The sequence below is a fragment of the Hetaerina americana genome, unplaced genomic scaffold, assembly GCF_022747635.1.
Source record: "Hetaerina americana unplaced genomic scaffold, ioHetAmer1.1.p SCAF_45, whole genome shotgun sequence".
In the NCBI taxonomy this organism is placed as follows: Eukaryota; Metazoa; Arthropoda; class Insecta; order Odonata; family Calopterygidae; genus Hetaerina; species Hetaerina americana.
In genome coordinates, this window is record NW_027287041.1 from 3169386 (window position 1) to 3189178 (window position 19793).

The 19793-nt window shown below is 38.2% G+C and overlaps 1 protein-coding gene across 2 annotated transcripts in view; it reads left to right on the forward strand.

Annotated features, from left to right (window-relative positions):
* Window positions 1-2068: 2068 nt before the first annotated feature.
* The window catches only part of LOC139693234 (uncharacterized), a 37285-nt gene continuing 19560 nt past the window's right edge, over window positions 2069-19793 (forward strand). Inside the window, exons 1-6 of one of the 2 annotated variants that reach the window (XM_071591339.1) lie at window positions 2069-2530; window positions 5803-5937; window positions 8556-8621; window positions 9687-9809; window positions 14943-15077; window positions 18178-18214. In XM_071591339.1, coding sequence (XP_071447440.1) covers window positions 2414-2530; window positions 5803-5937; window positions 8556-8621; window positions 9687-9809; window positions 14943-15077; window positions 18178-18214 — 613 coding nt within the window. In that variant the 5' untranslated portion in view covers window positions 2069-2413. The remainder of the gene's footprint in view (window positions 2531-5802; window positions 5938-8555; window positions 8622-9686; window positions 9810-14942; window positions 15078-18177; window positions 18215-19793) is intronic. The other variant, XM_071591340.1, reaches the window with a different exon arrangement.

The following is a 19793-nucleotide window of genomic DNA, read 5'->3' on the forward strand; positions in this document are numbered from 1 at the left end:
TGGTTCTGTAAGTTGTAAAGATTTCCAAAAGAATACTTATGTGGAAAATGATAATTTAAACATCCCTACGCAATTGGCATGTAATACTCTACGATTAGAATTGCAAACGTTGGTTTATTTGTGGAAAAACCATGATTTTACCAACACTCTCAGACCCTTTGTAAACATTATTCCATGGTAAAATATTATTTCTTTTTATTTTCATAAAAGGAAATTGTCAGGAAACATCCCAAAACTAGGGTCACATCTTAATAAAATACTGCTTAGTTACAAAATTATATTTTTTCATTTAGAATTATCCTGTTACAGCCATGAACTATTCTCTTCTGAAAGTTTGACTAATTTTCTCCAGGATATACAGACTTGGGGAAGTTTATCTGGCTGGGTTTGATTGAGGAGAGTCTTAGTAAAGGCTGGGAGCTGGTGGAAATTGGTTCCCAGCCTTTATAACGTGCGGAACGCTCGCTTGCGAAAGCTCTATAACGTGACCACGTAACGCTCCGTCACGAAACTGTTTTTGAAAGAGTGCTATACCATTCAATGCTTACGTTTAAACTGGGCTAAACCGGGTAACAGACTCATGACATGATCAAGGCTTATGATGATGATGCCAAGGGTAGATAGGTTGTTTTTATAGGGAACTAGTTGTTTGGGGAGGGGTTTTCATTATGAATTATCCCGGCAGAGTCATAAACTGTTTCTTATCTGCAGAGGGGGAGAATGTATATGGATTATATTTTGTTCAATAAATGTTTTATTGAGAAGTAACGGTTGATATTAAGCGAGGGATCTCATTTTCTACGTGTGACCATTAGGTTATGGCCGGGAGGTGGGACCACGACGGGTTAAAGCGAATTTAATATTGCTGAGAAAAGGTTTTTTGAAATTCGCAGAACTGACTACACTCCATAGAATATATCCTAAGTAATTATGCAACACACACGGTTTTATCAGTATTGCGTGGTAGCCTAATAAATGCCTAAACTAGCAAAGCATTGAGCTAGAAAAAGGTTAGAAAAGCTACGGAATAATGAAAAAGTATTACAAAAATGTATCAATAAGGCTTGAAATAGACATTTTAATAGATTGTTTCATTAGCTACTTCAATATGATAACTGTGCTTACCTCACTAACCTTCTTGTCGGAAAGTTTAGCCTATATATAGCATAATATTTCATATAATCTATTTTGAAGAGTAATAAGTAATGAAGTGTTCCTATCTCCAACTATTAACGGATGAAACCCTATCATATGGAATAATGGCTATATCGAGAATGGTCCTTTTGTTATGAATAACTGTTGAAATCTGAAAATCATGAGGAAAAACCACGACGGGAAGCATGTATTTTTAAGATATCCGTTTTCGACAATGCTTTTCCTCTTGTCTGCTGAGAGTTAACATGGATTAAAAGCGTTCTAAGTCAGAACCAGAGTTTTGATAAAGTGGCGATAATTTCTGTAGGCCAAATTTGAGTTAATTTTCCCTAAACCTACGGATGAAGTGGAATTGAAATAAGGTAATACTAAGATTTCACAATTGGTAATGGTATTTGTGATCGAAAATGACAGCGAAACATCATAATTCCTCATTGAGTAACTTAGAAAGAACTTATTGATAGCATTGAAGCAAGTATATATATCGTACTACTTCTGTATGTTAACAATAAAATATAAAAAATAGAAATTTAGCCGATATTGTTTTGCTCCAAGTGGCATTCAAATTTAGCGCGTTATTCAGGTAGTAAATTTATAAGACGAGAGATAACACAGTGATCGCTTAAATTTAGAATAATCTTTGCATTAAACGTAAAAGCAAGGCATAATTATTCAGTCTGGTACAGTTATTTTGGTTTATTTGACGAAGAAAATAACATACAGGAGCTTACCTGAAGCTTGCGCATGATATAGCATGTGTTCTTATTAAAACAAATAAAATGAAGGCGGCTTAAGCGCAAGAGCGCATTTCCACGAATGTATTGTTTACAATCATATGCAATGTTTCTTTACAGTAAAGAAGGCCCGACGGGTGTCCACGTTTGAATATTTATCAATTACTCTTTAGGATTTATTGTGGCATATGTGTACTGTTCATCAGATTGCGAAGAATCTTGTCTATAATTGAATTCATCGACAACATTCACGCTTATGTTCCTGGTATGTGGAAAGTGATATTTGGAAGAGACATCTGTGGTTTTCTCGTTCGGATAGATATTTTAAGGCACTTAATTCGTCACGTAGAGTTACCTTTTCAATTTAAATTGGTGATTTAAAGTGATTTGGTGTAAACTAAGTTGGCCTACATACAATTCGGAGATTGCCTTAGAGAACTACGCCAATATAATGTATATTATCTTCTTCAAAAGTCTATGGTAATCTAAACTAGAAGTTAGCTCGAAGAACTCCAAGTGAAGATATGGGTGGGCCGTGTAGAACCTGTCATGGAACTGGCCAGACGACAAAAAATATATTCATTGAGTTTGAATCCGGCAAACCTTTGTATGAGATAATCAACAATATTTACAAACTTGAGGTGAGTATCATAATTATAATGTATTATTATTAGCCAGAAGTTGTTTTAGTTGGAGGCGTGAAGATATGAATTGGAACCCAAGTATCATAATAGGAAAATTAGTAAATTGAGATAGAGTATAACCTCAACTGATACAGTAAAAAGTTCCCAGTTCATCTCCGACGTACTTTTAGACACAAATGAAAACCTTTTACAAGAAGGAATCACATAGTGTAAAATTTAGTTAGAAATACATGTGAGAATCCTTAAATTTATTGAACCAAGGTGACGGGTCACTAGGCAATACACCGGGTATGACAATGTGGGAGGATATATTTACAATGTTTCGATGAAATGCTATTGAAACGTTAAATCGTCAACGGAAATGTAGGACGAAACGTTGACTCGATAGAAATTAACGTATAGATTGAAAAATATATGGGAAAGGCATCAAAAATCATTAGTTTTATGTCAGAAACGGCCGAAGAATTGCAAAGTCATACCTGTACACGTTAAATTTATCCTTTGCTTTCGGTGATTTTATGCCTCAAATAGGAATCAAATAATATGTGAATGAGTTGGAACTAATTAATAAACACGAAGAAGTTTGTTTTGCGTGCACAACAATACTTAGGTTACTCTGGCGACATTCAGTGTTTACACGACGATTCAACATGCATTAGCGTACAATATAGCAGGGATAACTGTGTTTTAACCTCATTTAGATATAATTTTAACTAAAAACCAGAAGTGGTGTAGTATTTTTATGTCCATTGCCAATTGGTTAAATGCATTGACGATGTGACGTGGTGATGAGCTTTTCGCGGTTCAACTACTTTACGTATTGTAATCGTTTGGAATCCACTAGGAATGTATTTTCGGGGATTGCTTAAACAATTAATACATAGTTAAAAGTGTAGAGTTGACGAAACGTGAGTATAGAATACCTGAGGCATGTGAAGGGAGTTGGATCATTACCTTAAGAGGTAGGTACCACAAACACAATATACAACAAACGGACGTGTTCTAAGTAAATTTGCGAACGAAATTGCATTAAATGTTCCGTTTTCACAAGAATCTTTATAGCTATCATGAAATGTTACCTTTACTTAAGCTCAAACGTAGAAATAGCAGAACGTAGAATATAACCACTTTTCGTAAAAATTACGGCATAATAAGATTACGGAAGAAAATAAACTTTCTTTAGGTGGTTACCTATGGCTTCCCCATTTTACCCCATGCTAGCCGAAGTCTTCCTCAATTCTGAAGAAGAACATCTTTCCAATGCTGACAATCAGCATAACAAAAACGTGGGTTATTGTTTTCGTTACGTTGGCGATATTCTATGCACATGGACAGGAACCAACCGCCCGTTAGACTCCTTCCTTAATTACCTAAACACACTTCATCGGAATATCTCCTTCTCCATGGAAAAAGACGTCAACGGCACCGTCAACTTCCTCGACTTGTCAATTACAATAAGGGAAAATAGGCACGAATTTGCAATTTATAGGAAATCCACTTCCAAATTCATACAGACCGCATAATTTCTAATGATTCCGCGCACCATTTTTCTTACTAACACGCGGCCCTCCACTCCATGATCCACCGCCTCCTACACATCCCCCTTTCCCCCAAAAACGTCAACATTGAACTCGTGAATATCACTAATATAGCTACCAGCAATGGTTACAACCCCAAACTAGTTGACGCATTACTGCCGAAAAAACAAAAATCAATGGCCATAAAAAGTGTTTTCGTATCACAGCCCGCAGTATCTAAAGATTTTAAGTGGTGCTCGATCCCATTTCTGGGAGATATTTCATATAGGATTTCCAACTGCCTACCCACCTCACTCAAAGCAGCCTTCTATCCACCCATAACCCTCTCCAAACTTCTAGCCAATCGAAAATACACCCAGGATAGCCTTCTCAAATCAGACATTTATAAACTGAAATGCGAGGATTGCAACAGCGTTTATGTCGGTCAGACCGGCAGGAATATCAAGTTACGAGTCAAGGAACACGCTAGGTGTCACAAAAATCAGAATAACAACTCTCTCTTCGCCAATCATTTAGTGGAATTCGACCACAGCAGTGACTTTGTCCCTGAGATATTACGCACACTCCCAAAAGGATTAAAAATGGACGCTCTCGAGCAATTAGAGATAAGAAGGCACTTGGCAAACCCCAACACGTCACTTTGTAATGAGCAATTGTTCCCATACCCCTCCCCACTCCTCTCCGAGAATCTGGCCTGGAAATGGTGAAAACAACCCCTCCATGCACCTGAGAGCCCCCACCCCTCTCTGGCCCTTCCAACCCTCCCCGCCCCCACTCTGTCCTGAGGGTATATATTCTGGCACTGTCTGTTTAGCAAATTTGTACCTGATGATACCGCAAGTCATTGAAACGCGTTGTATCGTATAATAAAATCTGTGGAAAAGTATAAGTCTTTCCGTTTAGTATGGATATTAAATACTTCCACGAAGTGAAGCCTGAAACAATGGAATTTATGATTTAATCCACTCGAAAACGAATATTATTTATTTAGCCATTAGTCTGAAAACAGCATTCTGGCCTTTACATCGGACTGTTAACAAAGAATAACAATGGAGACGATTACAAACACCCAAGTCCTAGGTGGAAGAAAAACCCACCCAGGCGGGAATCGAACCCGCGACGAAGGATTTGGCGACGAGGACGTTACCCCGCCGCCACCGAGTCCGGCCAGTATATTTACTTCAGAGCATTATGACGGTTTAAACAGCTGTCAACATTTCAGTAATTTCTTGATAACTTTTACCGCACTTCACCAAAAAACTTCCCGATGATTTCTTGCTCGGTGATATCGTCAAATACCATTTTCAAGTAACAATAAAAACAAGGACGATAGGAACTATCATGACTGGCACCATACTCACGGCTCGACGATCCGCGAAGCACAGACACGCCTCATTAGGTCTCAGGCAACTAGCGCGTAGCTAACCGGGCAGGGCTACAGTTCACGTAATGGTCGCCAGATTGCATCAGTTTGCGTGTTTATCGAACACGCGTAGTGTGCGTTTATCGTAAGAATACCTGGTAGATTCACAACGTACACCAAAAAGAATATGCTTAGTACTTCCAGATTAATTTATGCCGAAATACAAAGTGTATTCTTTCGGGTAAAGATTGTCTGTATTAAAGAAAAGGCGTTCTCTATGTGTACGTGTTTAAATTATCGAGGGACATGACACTTAGCTGCATTGTCACTGCTATTCCTTTGAAACGAAATCTTTTGCTTGTCCACAGATCGCCCCAAGGGATGGGTTACCCAAACAGGTATGTGACAATTGCCATCAGAGTGTGATTGAGTTCCACCGGCTCAAGAGGACGGCACACGAAGGCTATGCCGCCTTGGAAAGAATCAGGAAGAAGCTGATCGAGGTTAGTATTGGTGTCTGGAGCCTCCAGCAAGCTGGAACAGCTGGGGAACTCAAAGGTATCTCGTCAGACTGGAGGTCTATTGAGAATTTTGTCCCTCTTGGGTAGGAATACATGGAGACATTGATTCTATTAATGTGTTTGGGTTTATAGAAACATTTTGGGGAGATATCTGTGGGTATGCTGGAAACTAATGTAAACATGCTTGTAGACCACAAACAATATGGCCTCCAGAAGCACTCCTGGTCTGGGCATGTGGAAGTAACATTCCCCCTCACCACACTTGCGCAGGTTTGAGGTCGTTACATTCATCCTGTGTATATTGAGAAGCGGAAGTATGGAGACTTGTTCTGGTAGCAATAACAAAATGGCCTCCAGAAGCACTCCTGGTCTGGGCATGTGGAAGTAACATTCCCCCCTCAACACACTTGCACAGGTGTGAGGTTGTTACATTCATCCAGTGTATTTTGAGAAGCGGAGGTATGGAAACATGTTTGCAATCATGTACTGTTCTGTCCCATTAGTACGATAACTTATATTTTCCCGGATAGACAGCCTTGGGGCAGTTTCTCTGGCTGGGTTTGGGGGAGGGGAGTCATAGGAAAGGCTGAGAGCCGGTGGCAGTTGGCTCCCAGCCTTTATGAAGTGCAGATCGTTTGCTTGCAAAACCTCTAAAATGTGACTTTGTTACTCTCCGTCACAAACCGGTCATTGGAACAGTTCTATGCCATCAAATTTGGCGTTCAAAATAGGCAAAACCAGGAAAGAGACTCATGTGCTTAAGGCAGAGTTTATGGTGATGTCGCCATGGGTAGATCAGGTATTTTTCGGTGAAACTAGTTGTTTTGGTAGCTAAGAGAAGATGTTGAAGATGCCAAACGTTCAGCCCCTTTGACAGATCTGCCCAAGAGCTTCTGGACCATTTGAGAATCCAAATTTATATTAGAAAATGCCCTACCAGACTTATTCCTTTTCCCCCGCTGCCTCAAATCCGTGCTGAAAGGATATCACCGCAGGTCGATGGAAGTGTTACAAGGGCGGTTCAATTAGTACCCGTGTTAGAAATGGAGAAATCATTTTTTCAAACACATTTTTTTTTCTTTCAACATAGTTCCCTTATTAGAAAGATACACTTCTCCCAACGGTCCGGCCATTTTTTTAACCCCTTCAAAAGAATACGATTTGTTAAACTCTCTCCAAAATACACCTGTCTTGGCGATAACTTCCTCTTTTGAGCTAAATTTTTTTCCAGCGAGCCATTTCTTCATGTTAGGGAATAAGAGAAAGTCGCAGGCAGCCAGATCGGGAGAATACGGGGGGTGCGGCAGCAATTCATAAGGTAGTTCATGCAGTTCATGAAGTCACAGGCAGCAAGATCGGGTCAATACGGGGGGTGCGGCAGCAATTCATAACATAGTTCATGCAGTTTGGCGGCGACAACTCCGGGATCAGCTTGTTGTCTACTGTGAGCAATCGCGGCACCCATCGGGCCGACAATTTTCTCATTTTGCCGACTTATCATGTAAAATATTAATTGCCGTTCCGGTCGACACACCTCCCACGGCCTCTGCTACTTCGTGCACTTTCATTCGTTGATCAGCGAGATTCATGGCGTGGACTTTTTGAATGATTTCCTTGGTATAACCACATCTGTCGTGGGCGTCCTGGTCGCTCCTCATCAAAAACAGATGTTCGCCCACGTTTAAATTCATTGAACCAATATCTAACTGTGGTCGTAGATGGCAAAGTGAAGTGTCCCCATCCAACAGCATCCAACTTTGCTTTCATCTCCTCGCTATTTCTTTCCATCCAAAAACACAAAAAGCGAACCACTGAATGATACTGCTCTTTTTCCATCTTCAAGCGAAAATCACGAGAAACACGTCTTACACTCAAATGGCTGCCAAATCCAAACTAACCTTTGAATCAGTCTGAAATTTGTTTCACCGTCCTTTGATAGATGGGAGCACACGATGATAGCATAAACTTCCCTCAGGAACACCCTTTGTCGTCAAACACAGGTACATATTGAACCGCTCTTGTACAATAGACCGTGACGAGGGAGCTTAGCATTCTGCATTCCGGGTGCCGCCTTCCAGAAGGTCAACAAGGCATGGAAAACCCACTGGGGGCGCACAGGGGCGCTGCTTCAAAGACTTTTGAATGAATGCATCAATTCAGGCAGTCAATTTAAATTTATCAACTCAGTCCGACTACTTTTGGGACAGTCCTTGTATCATTCATGAATCTGGTTCTGATTTTCGAATACCTTTTGCTCTATTTTAAGTTTAATCATGTGCTTTCCTCAAGCCGTCTTTTCCGGCACTTATTACTCATGTTAATAGTCTGTTTTCAATTTGGATAATTTTATGTAATAGTTAAACATTTCTGTTGCAAAAACTTTAAGCTTGGAATAATCTTTGAGTAAAGAGAAAGCTTCCGTCTTGGAAACTTAGAAAAAACCTCATACTAGTGAAATAAAATATGGTTATTAAGGTGCTAGTAAATAGGATTAAACCAGCATTCTCACTATATTATGATCAAATTAAACATAGGTTAATTGTTAATTGAAAATTCATTTACGTACATCTTATTAATGTATGTATGTCTTTTTGTTGCAGCATAATTGTATCTGGATCAAACAAGAGGTGGACGAGACATTAGAAGAGGATGGAGTTCAGATAGAGGTGAGGCATTTAATTGAGGCATTGAGGTTAATTTGGAATTAACTGATTTAAAATCAGGAATTACAACTAAAGGGTTTAAGTAACAGGCAGTAGATTGCAAAATAACAGGATGTGTGCCAAAACTAATGCTAATATTAAAAAAAATTTATAATACAGATTTGGACAAACACTTAAAATTCTTCAAAGTACTGTGGAGTAATGGATGGATGCATTGGGAAAGTAATGCTATTATTTTTTGTTAAATTAATTTATTGAATAGATTTTGGACAAACACTTAAAATTCTTCAAAGTACTGTGGGATAATGGATGGATGTATTGGGAAAGTAATGCTATTATTTTTTGTTAAATTAATTTATTGAATCGATTTTGGACAAACACTTAAAATTCTTCAAAGTACTGTGGAATAATGGATGGATGCATTGGGAAAGTAATGCTATTATTTTTTGTTAAATTAATTTATTGAATCGATTTTGGACAAACACTTAAAATTCTTCAAAGTACTGTGGGATAATGGATGAATGTATTGGGAAAGTAATGCTATTATTTTTTGTTAAATTAATTTATTGAACGGATTTGAACAAAAACTTAAAATTCTTTAAATGACTATGCAACTGTGGATGGACGCATTCCAAAAGTAATGCAATTATTTTTAGTTAAATTAATTTATTGAACAGATTTGGACAAACACTTAAAATTCTTTAAATTACTATGCAACTGTGGATGGACGCATTCCAAAAGTAATGCAATTATTTTTAGTTAAATTAATTTATTGAACAGAATTGGACAAACACTTAAAATTCTTCAAAATACTAAACAACAATGGCTGGACAACATTATAAATTCATTAAGCTGCTTTGTTTTTGGAAACTATTTGCAAGTTTCTGGAAAATATAGGCGTAATGATATACATTTGTATTTTATTTAGGACTTAATTTGTAATAAAAAACATGTAACATCTTCTTCTCAGAGTTTCCGGTTTGAAAATTTGAATAGAGGAGAATTAGTAGCTGAATTAGTTCTTTGCCAGTAATGGGTTTTAATAATAATGTTTCATTTCTCCGACAGGACAAGCTAAACAATCTCTGTCGTATTTGTGTCAACGAGAGCGGATTCCACCTGAACATCTTTCAGTATCGCCACAAAGGGGTGCGGCTCTTCGAAGTCATCAACGAACTCTGTCGTTTAAATGTACGTTGCATTTCTTGCACGTTTACACTTAATCGCATGAATTTTGCACATCTGTGTAGCATATCTATGTTACAAAGGTCACACACATATATATGCCATAAACAATAAAAATGACATGAATATATATTATAAAAAATAATATATATATAAATATATATATATATATATATATATATATATTTTTTTTCATTTTATATATATATATATATATATATATATATATATATATATATATATATATATATATATATATATCTATATATATATATGGGGTCGTGGTAGTCCAGTGCGTAGAGCGTTGGACTGCTGACTGCTGGGTCCCGGGTTCGATTACCGGGCATGGCACTCTGGGCACCTGCAGCTCCACCCAAGCTAAAAGTGATTTTTGGGTACCAGGTCTTCCTGGGAAACCATAACCGGCACAGGGAAAGGAACTGGCCCCCCTTATTACACTGCTAATGTGTGAATTTCACACGCCGTATAGGGCTTGGTACTGGGTGATCTCTACCATCACCTACTAAACCGATGCATGTATGTATGTATATGTATGTATATATGGATATGTGTATATATATATATATATATATATATATATATATATTTTTTTTTAAGTAATCTACCGGTTAAGGTAGGTTTTTGGATGGACACAACTACCAACAAATATTTTATTACTCCTAACTAAACACAAAATCCATCATCCTACTCTATATCAGGTCCCTCTTCATCTCCGAGTACTTTCTTCCTCCCTTCATCCCGTCCAACAACCCTATCCTGTTCCTTCCCTTTCCTCTTTTGCCCAACATTCTACCCTCTATCACAGTCTTCAGCATCCCACTGCCGGTCAAAACCCCCTTCATCCACTTTTCCTGCCTCCATAGGATTGCTCCCAACAAACCCCTCTCTTCGCCCACCATACCAAGTACTTCCTCATTTGTTTTCTTCTCTGTCCATTTCACCTTCTCCATTCTTCTCCACACCCACATTTCAAAAGCCTCCAATCTACGTCTATCCTCCTGCTTCAATGACCACGTTTCCGCTCCGTACATAGCTACGCTCCATATCAAAGTTTTTACGAGTCTTTTCTTAACATCCTTACTCAAAGTCCCTGTCATCAACTCCCTCCTCCTTGTGAAAGCCTCTTTGCCTAGCGCAATTCTTCTCCTTACGTCCCTACTACTTTGACCGTGTTGGTCCAAAACACTACCGAGATACGTAAACTGTTCTACCTGCTCTAGCTTTTGCCCTCCTATTTTAATGTTAAGCTTGGCCTTTTTCTTTCTTGAAAATCGCATAACCTTTGTTTTATTAATATTGATTCTCATCCCATACCTGTCGCACTGAATTTCCAATTCACTAAGCAGTGCTTGCAGCCCCTTGGCTGACTGACAAACTAAAGCTTGGTCATCAGCAAATCTAACTGATTTTACGAATTCCCCGCCCACTTTCATTCCTACCTCCAGTTCTTCCCATGCCTCTTTGATCATTTCCTCTGCGTACAGGTTGAACAGCAACGGTGATAATGGGCAACCCTGCCTTACACCCCTTCCTAACACTGCCCATCCTGACTCCCCGTTTGCCACCCGCACCTGAGCAGTCTGAGACATGTACAGGTTGCGGATTAGCCTCCTTTCCCTCCAATCTATTCCTAATTTCTGCAATAAACTCATTAGTTTTTCCCAATTTACTCTATCAAACGCTTTTTCGAAATCTACGAAACAGGCAAATACCTCCTGGTTGTGTTCTATATTCCTCTCGATTAATAATCTCATTACTGCAATGGCATCACGCGTACCTCTCCCCTTCCTGAACCCAAACTGATCATCCCCTAAGTAATCGTTTGCCCTACTCTCTATCCTTTTGTTTATGATCCTGAGAACAACCTTAGCTGCGTGGGATATCAAACTAATTGTCCTATAGTCCTCACATGATGTGGCCTTTACCTTTTTCGGAATAGGAACTAAAACTGATCTCACAAAGTCTTCCGGCCAGATTCCCTCCTCATAAATACTACGGATCAGCCCATATAGCCTCTTCCTCCCACATTTTCCTAAGCATTTCAAAAGTTCCACGGGAATGTTATCTACCCCCACGGCCTTATTTAGTTTCATCTCCCTTAATGCCCTTTCTATCTCATTGTCCAGTACGTCTGGACCTAAGCTATCTTCTTCTACGTCATGTTCCTTTTCAATGTCTAACTTTGTTGGTCTAAGCTCTTTACTATACAGTTCTTCTACATATTCCTTCCATCTCTCTTGGATCTTTCCTGCGTCAACTATTACCTTACCGGCCTTATCTCTAACTGCTATCGTTGATCTCCCTTTCTTACTTCCCGATAACGATTTAACTTTGCTGTAAAGCGCACCGATTTCCCCCTTCCTCTGCAGACTTTCCATATCCTCTCACTGCGTCTTCCACCATGCTTCCTTTGCTTTATTTGTTGCCCGCCTTAATTTATTGTTCAATTCTTTGTACTTCATTTTGCCTAATTCTGTATTTATATTCTTCCATTTTCGCCGCTCATCCATTTTTGTAATCATCTCATCCGTGATCCATGGTTTACGAGTCCTTTTAGCGTTAACGGTTCCAATAGTGTCTTTTGCCGCTTTAGACAACCCTTTTTTGATACATTCCCATTTTTCTTCGATAGTACTTAGCTCTTTACCGTCCTCCATGATTTTCTCTACCGCCTGTTTGTATTCCTTTCTTTTCAACCCATTTAACGCTTCTACATTCCATTTTCTAACTCGCCGCCCCTGCCTTATCTTTTTAAAACGTACGCTACATTTCATAACAACTAAATTGTGGTCTGAGTCCGCATCCGCTCCCGGGAAGCTGTGGGAATTTATCACACTGTTCCTGAACCTGTGTCTAACCAGGATATAATCTAGCTGATATCTTCCCGAGTCACCTGGCATTTTCCATGTATACCTGCGTCTTTTGTGGTGTCTGAACCAAGTGTTGGTGATAACTAAGCCCTGTCTCCTGCAGAACTCAACTGCTTTCTCCCCGCGGTCATTCCTTGTGCCTAAACCGTAGTCCCCCACCTCATCACCATCTCTTCCTTCGCCTACCGTCGCATTCCAATCCCCCATCACTATCAAATGTTTCCCTGCAGGAACACATGCAATCATGTCCTCTAACTGATCGTATATCCTATCGACCTCTTCTTCCTTATGGTTGCTGGGTGGCATGTATACCTGGATAATAACTAAGTTCGTCGGTTCTGCTTTTATCTCCACCAGTAGTATTCTATCCGTTACCTGCTCTATGTTGACTACGCTTCTTCCTACCTCTTCATTTAATACTATGGCAACCCCTCGTTGGCTCTCGTCCCCACCGCTGTATATTATTCTATACTTATCACTCCAGTAATCCCCGCTATCTTTCCATCTCGCCTCGCATAGACCTAAAATATCTATATTTCCCCTTTCCATCTCTCGCTTAACATTCTCCAATTTCCCCGTCCTCATCATTGTCCTAACATTCCACGTTCCTATTCTAACTAATTTGGTCTTCTTCTCCTGCGTCTTCTGTCCTGCTGTTGCTGGTTTTCCCTTGCAAGGGTTTCGTGGGATGACGACCGTGGAAGCCTTGCCTCCCCCGCTGCCGGGCACGACACACGGCCGATTGGGCCGAGCCCCGTGGTTGCCAGGACTCAAAATATCTCTATTGTCCATCATATTTTTCTAGGGAATGATAATTGAGGTGGTTTCCCGTTGCCTTCCTCAATAGTGTTTTTAACGTGACACCATCACTTACTGGCCGCCCCACTGGGGTCAGACGCCATTGCAGCCGCCTCACTGAGGAACAGACGCTGCGTGGACTACCTTTCGTCTGGCTCCTAACCTTCGACCTATCTGGCATGGGTGACCCTACCAGGAGCAATTTTTATTACTCCCGCCAGTACAGCTCTAGGGGTCATCGGAACGCACAAGCCCTTCCACCACGTCAAGGTTGTAGTCCGGGGAGGGATATATATATATATATATATGTATATGTATATATATATGTATTTGTGTTTGTATATATATATATATATATATATATATATATATAGTACAATACACAGTAACACACAATATAGAAACACAAAAAAAGAAGAACACTCACACGTTATTTCTTGATATTTCGACGGAAACAATCCGTCTTCCTCTGAAGATATAGAAGTAATTACTGATTACTTCTATATCTTCAGAGGAAGATAATTCATCAGTAATTACTTCTATATCTTCAGAGGAAGACGGATTGTTTCCGCCGAAATATCAAGAAATAACGTGTGAGTGTTCTTCTTTTTTTGTGTTTCTATATTATGTGTTACTGTGTATTGTACTATTCGGCACTTCCGTGTTATGTCTACGAAAGCATATATATATATATATATATATATATATATATATATATATATATATATATATATATATATATTTATATATATATATATATATATATATATATATATATATAACTTGAAGAAGGCCTCTGAGAAGGCTGAATGCTCGAACAATTTACCGTGTGAGTGTCCTTTTAAATGTTGCTATTCTAATCTATTTGTGTTATATTGTGTCAGCCCATTAATTGTATATATATATATATATATATATATATATATATATATATATATATATATATATATATATATATATATATATATATATATATATACATATATTTATATATATAACCATAAACACAGTAATCAACCCGAAGGTCGGTTTAGTAGGTGATGGCAGAGATCACCCAGTACTAAGCCCTATACGGCATGTAAAAATTCACACATCAGGGTATTAAGGGGGGCCAGTTCCTTTCCCTGTGCCGGTTATGGTTTCCCAGGAAGACCTGGTAGCCGAAAATTCACTTAAGCTTGGGTGGAGCTGCAGGTGCCCAGAGTGCCTTGTCCGGGAATTGAACCCGGGACCCTCTGGTCAGCAGCCCAATGCTATACCCACTGGACTAGCGCGACACATACCAACACACATATATATGTATATATATATATATATATATATATATATATATATATATATATATATATATATATATATATATATATATATATATATTACTTATTTACTATATTATTTATACAAACTTTCTATTTTTACAATATATGCATACATCTCTTTCCTTTGCAAGGTGTCCGTGGATGATGACCTCCCTGCATGGCTGTGCCAAAGCTGTTTCATAAAGGTTATAGACTTCTACAACTGCAAGTGCCTGGCACACGGAGACATAACAGGTTCTGGCACAAATAATGCCAACGTGAACTTGGTGAGTGTGAACGTTTGCTATGTAATTAAGATTCGATTTCCCGTCATGTGGTATTCAAGGCCTGGAGCAATTTGTCAAAAATGTTGTTAGTATTCATGGTGGCTGAGTTTATGAACTTATTGATGTATTTTACAATTGGTTCAGGGATGACAATACGTGGGAAAGCCCAGAAGTACCCGGTCTGACCTACAGTAGAGATGGTGGTATTTATTTGAAAAATATCACAGTATCAGAAAGTACGCTATCAATAAAGCATTTCTTTAAAGTTTTAAGACACCACGTTGTTCTGTATTTGTTTGGCATCCATCAATAGGGAACGTTTACAATTGAATTTGTGAAAATTCAGAGATATTTGGTCATCGTTACATGTGATACAATATACTTTCATTATCTGAGAGGCCTCTCAGCACACAAACCAATATTTATCAAAGCTGAACTGGATTATTCTACTCTTCTGGAAGTGAGTCTGCTCCTTTGTTTATACAGCAGTAAAATACAAATGGGCAGCAGAGTTTATGAACGAGGCCATATGAGCTGTCAAAGACGAGAACATCGCTATTGGGGTCGACCAAATGAGGTGTGACGACTCATAGAAACGGTGAAGGAAATCCACAAAGTGATACTGGATGATCGTCATCTGAAAATGCACGAGGTAGCAGACATAGAGTAGGCATTTCAAAAAGTGTGGCAAATTGCATATTAACTGAATATTTGGACATGATAAAGCTCTGTGCAAGATGGATGCCACGTTTGCTCACACTCGAGCGAAACCAGTGTTGTGAAGATGTTTAAATTTAGAGTGTTTAGCAAAGCTTCACAGCAACAAAGCAGGATTTTTGTGCCGTTTCAATGACCATGGATGAAACATGGGTCCATTACTTCACACCTGAGACAAAAGAACAATCAAAACAGTGGATTCAAGAGGGAGAACTGACTCCAAAGAAGGCAAAGACCGTTTCATCTGCAGGCAAGGTCTGTGGCATTGGTTTTTTTGGGATGTGCATGGGATAATTTCAAATGACTTTTTTCAAAAAAAGAAATACTATCAACGGCGAGTATTTTTCGGAGTTTATTGCGACGTTTGAGCATAGAAAGCAATCTAAAGTGGCCGCAGTTGACAAAGAAGAAAGTGTTGTTTAATCAAGACAATGCACCAGCTCACAAATCCGTTATTGCAATCCACAAAATTCATTATTTAAACTTTGAATTGCTACCTCATGCATCCTATTATCGCCAGATTTAAGTCCCCTCGGATTATTTTCTGTATTTGCAAACTTGAAAAAATGGCTCAGTGGTCAAAGATTTTCCAACTGTGAAGAAGTGATGTCAAGTGGAGTTATTGGCTATTCTGAGGAGCGAGACAGTTCTTATTATAGAAAAAGGGTATCGCATCAATTGAACATCGCTGGGAACACTGTGTATGAAGCTGAAAGGAGATTATGTTGATATATAAATTCATTTTTTCCAAAATGTTTGTTTTTCTTGTTGGGTCAGGTACTTCTGGGACCACCCTATTAAGTAGGATTGATAATGTACGAGGGTAGGCTAAAAACTAATGCACACATGCTTGTAGACCACAAAAAATGACCTTCCGAAGCACTCCTGGTGGCATGTGGAAGTAACATTCTGCCTCTACACATAGGTTTGAGGTTGTTACATTCATCCGGTGTATTTTGAGAAGCAGAAGTCAAGAGATGAGTTCTAGTTGTACAAACAAATTGACCATCAAAAGTACTCCTGGCTGGCTTGTGGAAGTAACCTTCCCACTTAACATGCATGCGTAGGTTTGAGGTTATGACATTTATCCAGTGTATTTTGACATGCTGAAGAATAGGGACGTGTTTTAGTTATGAAAAAAAATGGCCTTCAAAAGCACTCCTTGTGGCATGTGGAAGTAACATTCCCCCTCAACACGCATGTGCTGGTTTGTGGTCGTTGCATTCATCCAGTGTATTTTGAAAACTAATGCAAACGCATGTTAGTAGACCACAGACAAAACGACCTTCAGAAGCACTCCTTGTCTTAGGCATGTGGAAGTAACATTCCCCTTGTTTGAGATGTGTAATTCATCAAATGTATTTTGAAATGTAGAAGTATGGAGATGTGTTTTAGTTATACAAAAAAATGGCCTTTAAAATCACTCCTTGTGGCATGTGGAAGTAACATTCCTCCCTCAGAATGCATGTGCTGGTCTGAGATTGTGACATTCACATAGTGTATTTCGACATGCAGAAGTATAGAGATATGTTTTAGTTATACAAACAAAATGACCTTCAAAACACTCCTGATCTTGGAATGTGGAAGTAACATTCCCCATCTACACGCATGTGCTGGTTTGAGATTGTGACCTTCATCAAATGTTTTTGAGATATGAACTTATAGAGATGTGTTTTAGTTATACAAGCAAAATAAACTTCAAAAGCACTCCTGAAGGCTTGTGGAAGTAACATTCCCCCTCAACATGCATGTGCTGGTTTGAAATTATGACATTCATCAAGTGTAATTTTAGATGCGGAAGAATAGAGACGAGTTCTAGATGTACAAACAAATTGACCTTCAAAAGCACTCCTGGTTGGCATGTGGAAGTAACATTCCCACTCAACCTGCATTTGATGGTTTGAGATTATGACATTCATCAAGTGTATTTTGAGATGTGGAAGTATGGATATGTGTTTTAGTTATGCAAACAAAATGACCTTCAAAAGCACTTTTGTTGGCATATGGAAGTAACATTACCACTCAACACATGGGCAGGTTTGAGGTCAACGTCAGTTGAACAGTGTGCTGTTTAGCTTGTGTTAATCTATGTCATAGATAGAAGTTTATACCCTTAATAACCTCTGCCCTCAAGATCTAGGCTAATTTTAAGGCACTATTTGTGGTAACAATAGTTCAGTTTATTGGCCAGTAAAGATTTTAGTACTCATAATAGTCTATAAATCTTTTGTTTATGACCAATTGTCATTTGCTATTGGTTGAAACATGCTTTGCATCGACCTCTGAGTGATAAGTGCCCTAAAAATGTCATTTAGTTAATAAGTTTCCATCATTAATCTCAATTAGTCATATTTGTTCTGACTCAATCTGGGTTTTGTTTCAGAAGGTGGACTCTTCGGACAGAGGGAGTGATGGGAATGGTGAGTAAGCATGTAGAGGCATGTAAAAACATTTAGGATATGTAATTGCATATAAACTCATGTAAATACGTCGAAATGCATGTAGAAACATGTGCGAAATTGAAATTCATGTAAACATTTGTAAAAAATTGTCTGAAATGTGAATTCGTTTGACAAGTGAGATGGTTTGCAGCCCATTTAAATACATTCAGCTCATGTAAAAGTATGTAGCTCATGTTAGAAGTGTAAATCCACGTAAATAAAGTAAATTAATCATAAAATATTGTAAATAATAATAAGAAGCATATTATTTCTGGTCACTTCTTTAGTTCTTTAAATGACTGACCAAGTTGAAGTATTCCATTGCATAATTAGTTGACCAATAATTCAAAATCAAAGAAAGATCTGGACAAAATTAGTCTATCATTCAAAAACACTGAAACATATTCCTTATTAATTTCATTTATGCAATTGTTTTTGAAATATGGCTGCAGATATTTCATACCAGTATCGGTTTGTAAATTGATTATCGTATTGGTTTAAAAACTAAGCTTTGGTTCAATATCTACTTGAATTGCTTTATAGATTTAATGTATTTCATGTGTAGACTGCATGATTGGATCTTCAATTTGAGCCTTGTTACCATTTACGGTTTTTAAATCATTGAAAAACTCTTTGCTTGCTCCTTACGTTGCGAGGACCGCTACCATGACTGAATCTAATGGAACATATTCCCATTAAAAGCCTTAAGTATTCCAATTAATTTTTAATGAGCAATTCAGTGGTCTTTTGCATCAGTTTTAGTCAAACAAGTATCCCATTGTGGTGAAATCAATGGTAATAATTAATGAGTGTTTGACAAAGAGTTTAATTTTTTATATTATTGATTGTATTAGAAGGTGTGTTTGCATATAAACAATCAATGGTGTCAATTGAACAGTGCTTTAGTTAATATGGAAAAAGAATTGGTTGTTCTTGTTAATTTAAACAGAATTGAACAAATTCAGAAGAAATCCTCACAAAGTTAAGAGCTTAATTTTTTATATTATTGATTTTTTAAAAAGGGATGCCTGTTTGCTGATGGTGTCAGTTGAACAATGCTTCAGTTAATGTGAGGAAGTAATCGGTTGTTTTTGTTAATTTGAAGGAAATCGAACAAATTCAGAAGAAATCCTAGCAAAGTTAAGAGCTTAATTTTTAATATTATTGATTTTTTTAAAACGGATGCCTGTTTGCTGATGTTGTCAGTTGCACAATGCTTCAGTTAATGTGAGAAAGTAATTTGTTGCTCTTGTTAATTTGAAGGAAATTGAACAAGTTCAGAAGAAATCCTCGCAAAGTTAACAGCTTAATTTTTGATATTATTGATTTTTGAAAAAGGGAAGCCTGTTTGCTGATGGTGTCAGTTGCACAATGCTTCAGTTAATGTGAGGAACTAATTGGTTGCTCTTGTTAATTTGAAGGAAATTGAACAAATTCAGAAGAAATCCTTGCAATGTTAGGGTTTCGCAGGAGTAATGCAGGAGTGTGAAAGATTGATTGTTCTGTCGGCTCCTGAACCTATGCGCTTATGTATAAGTGTACTTCCTTGTTTGATTTG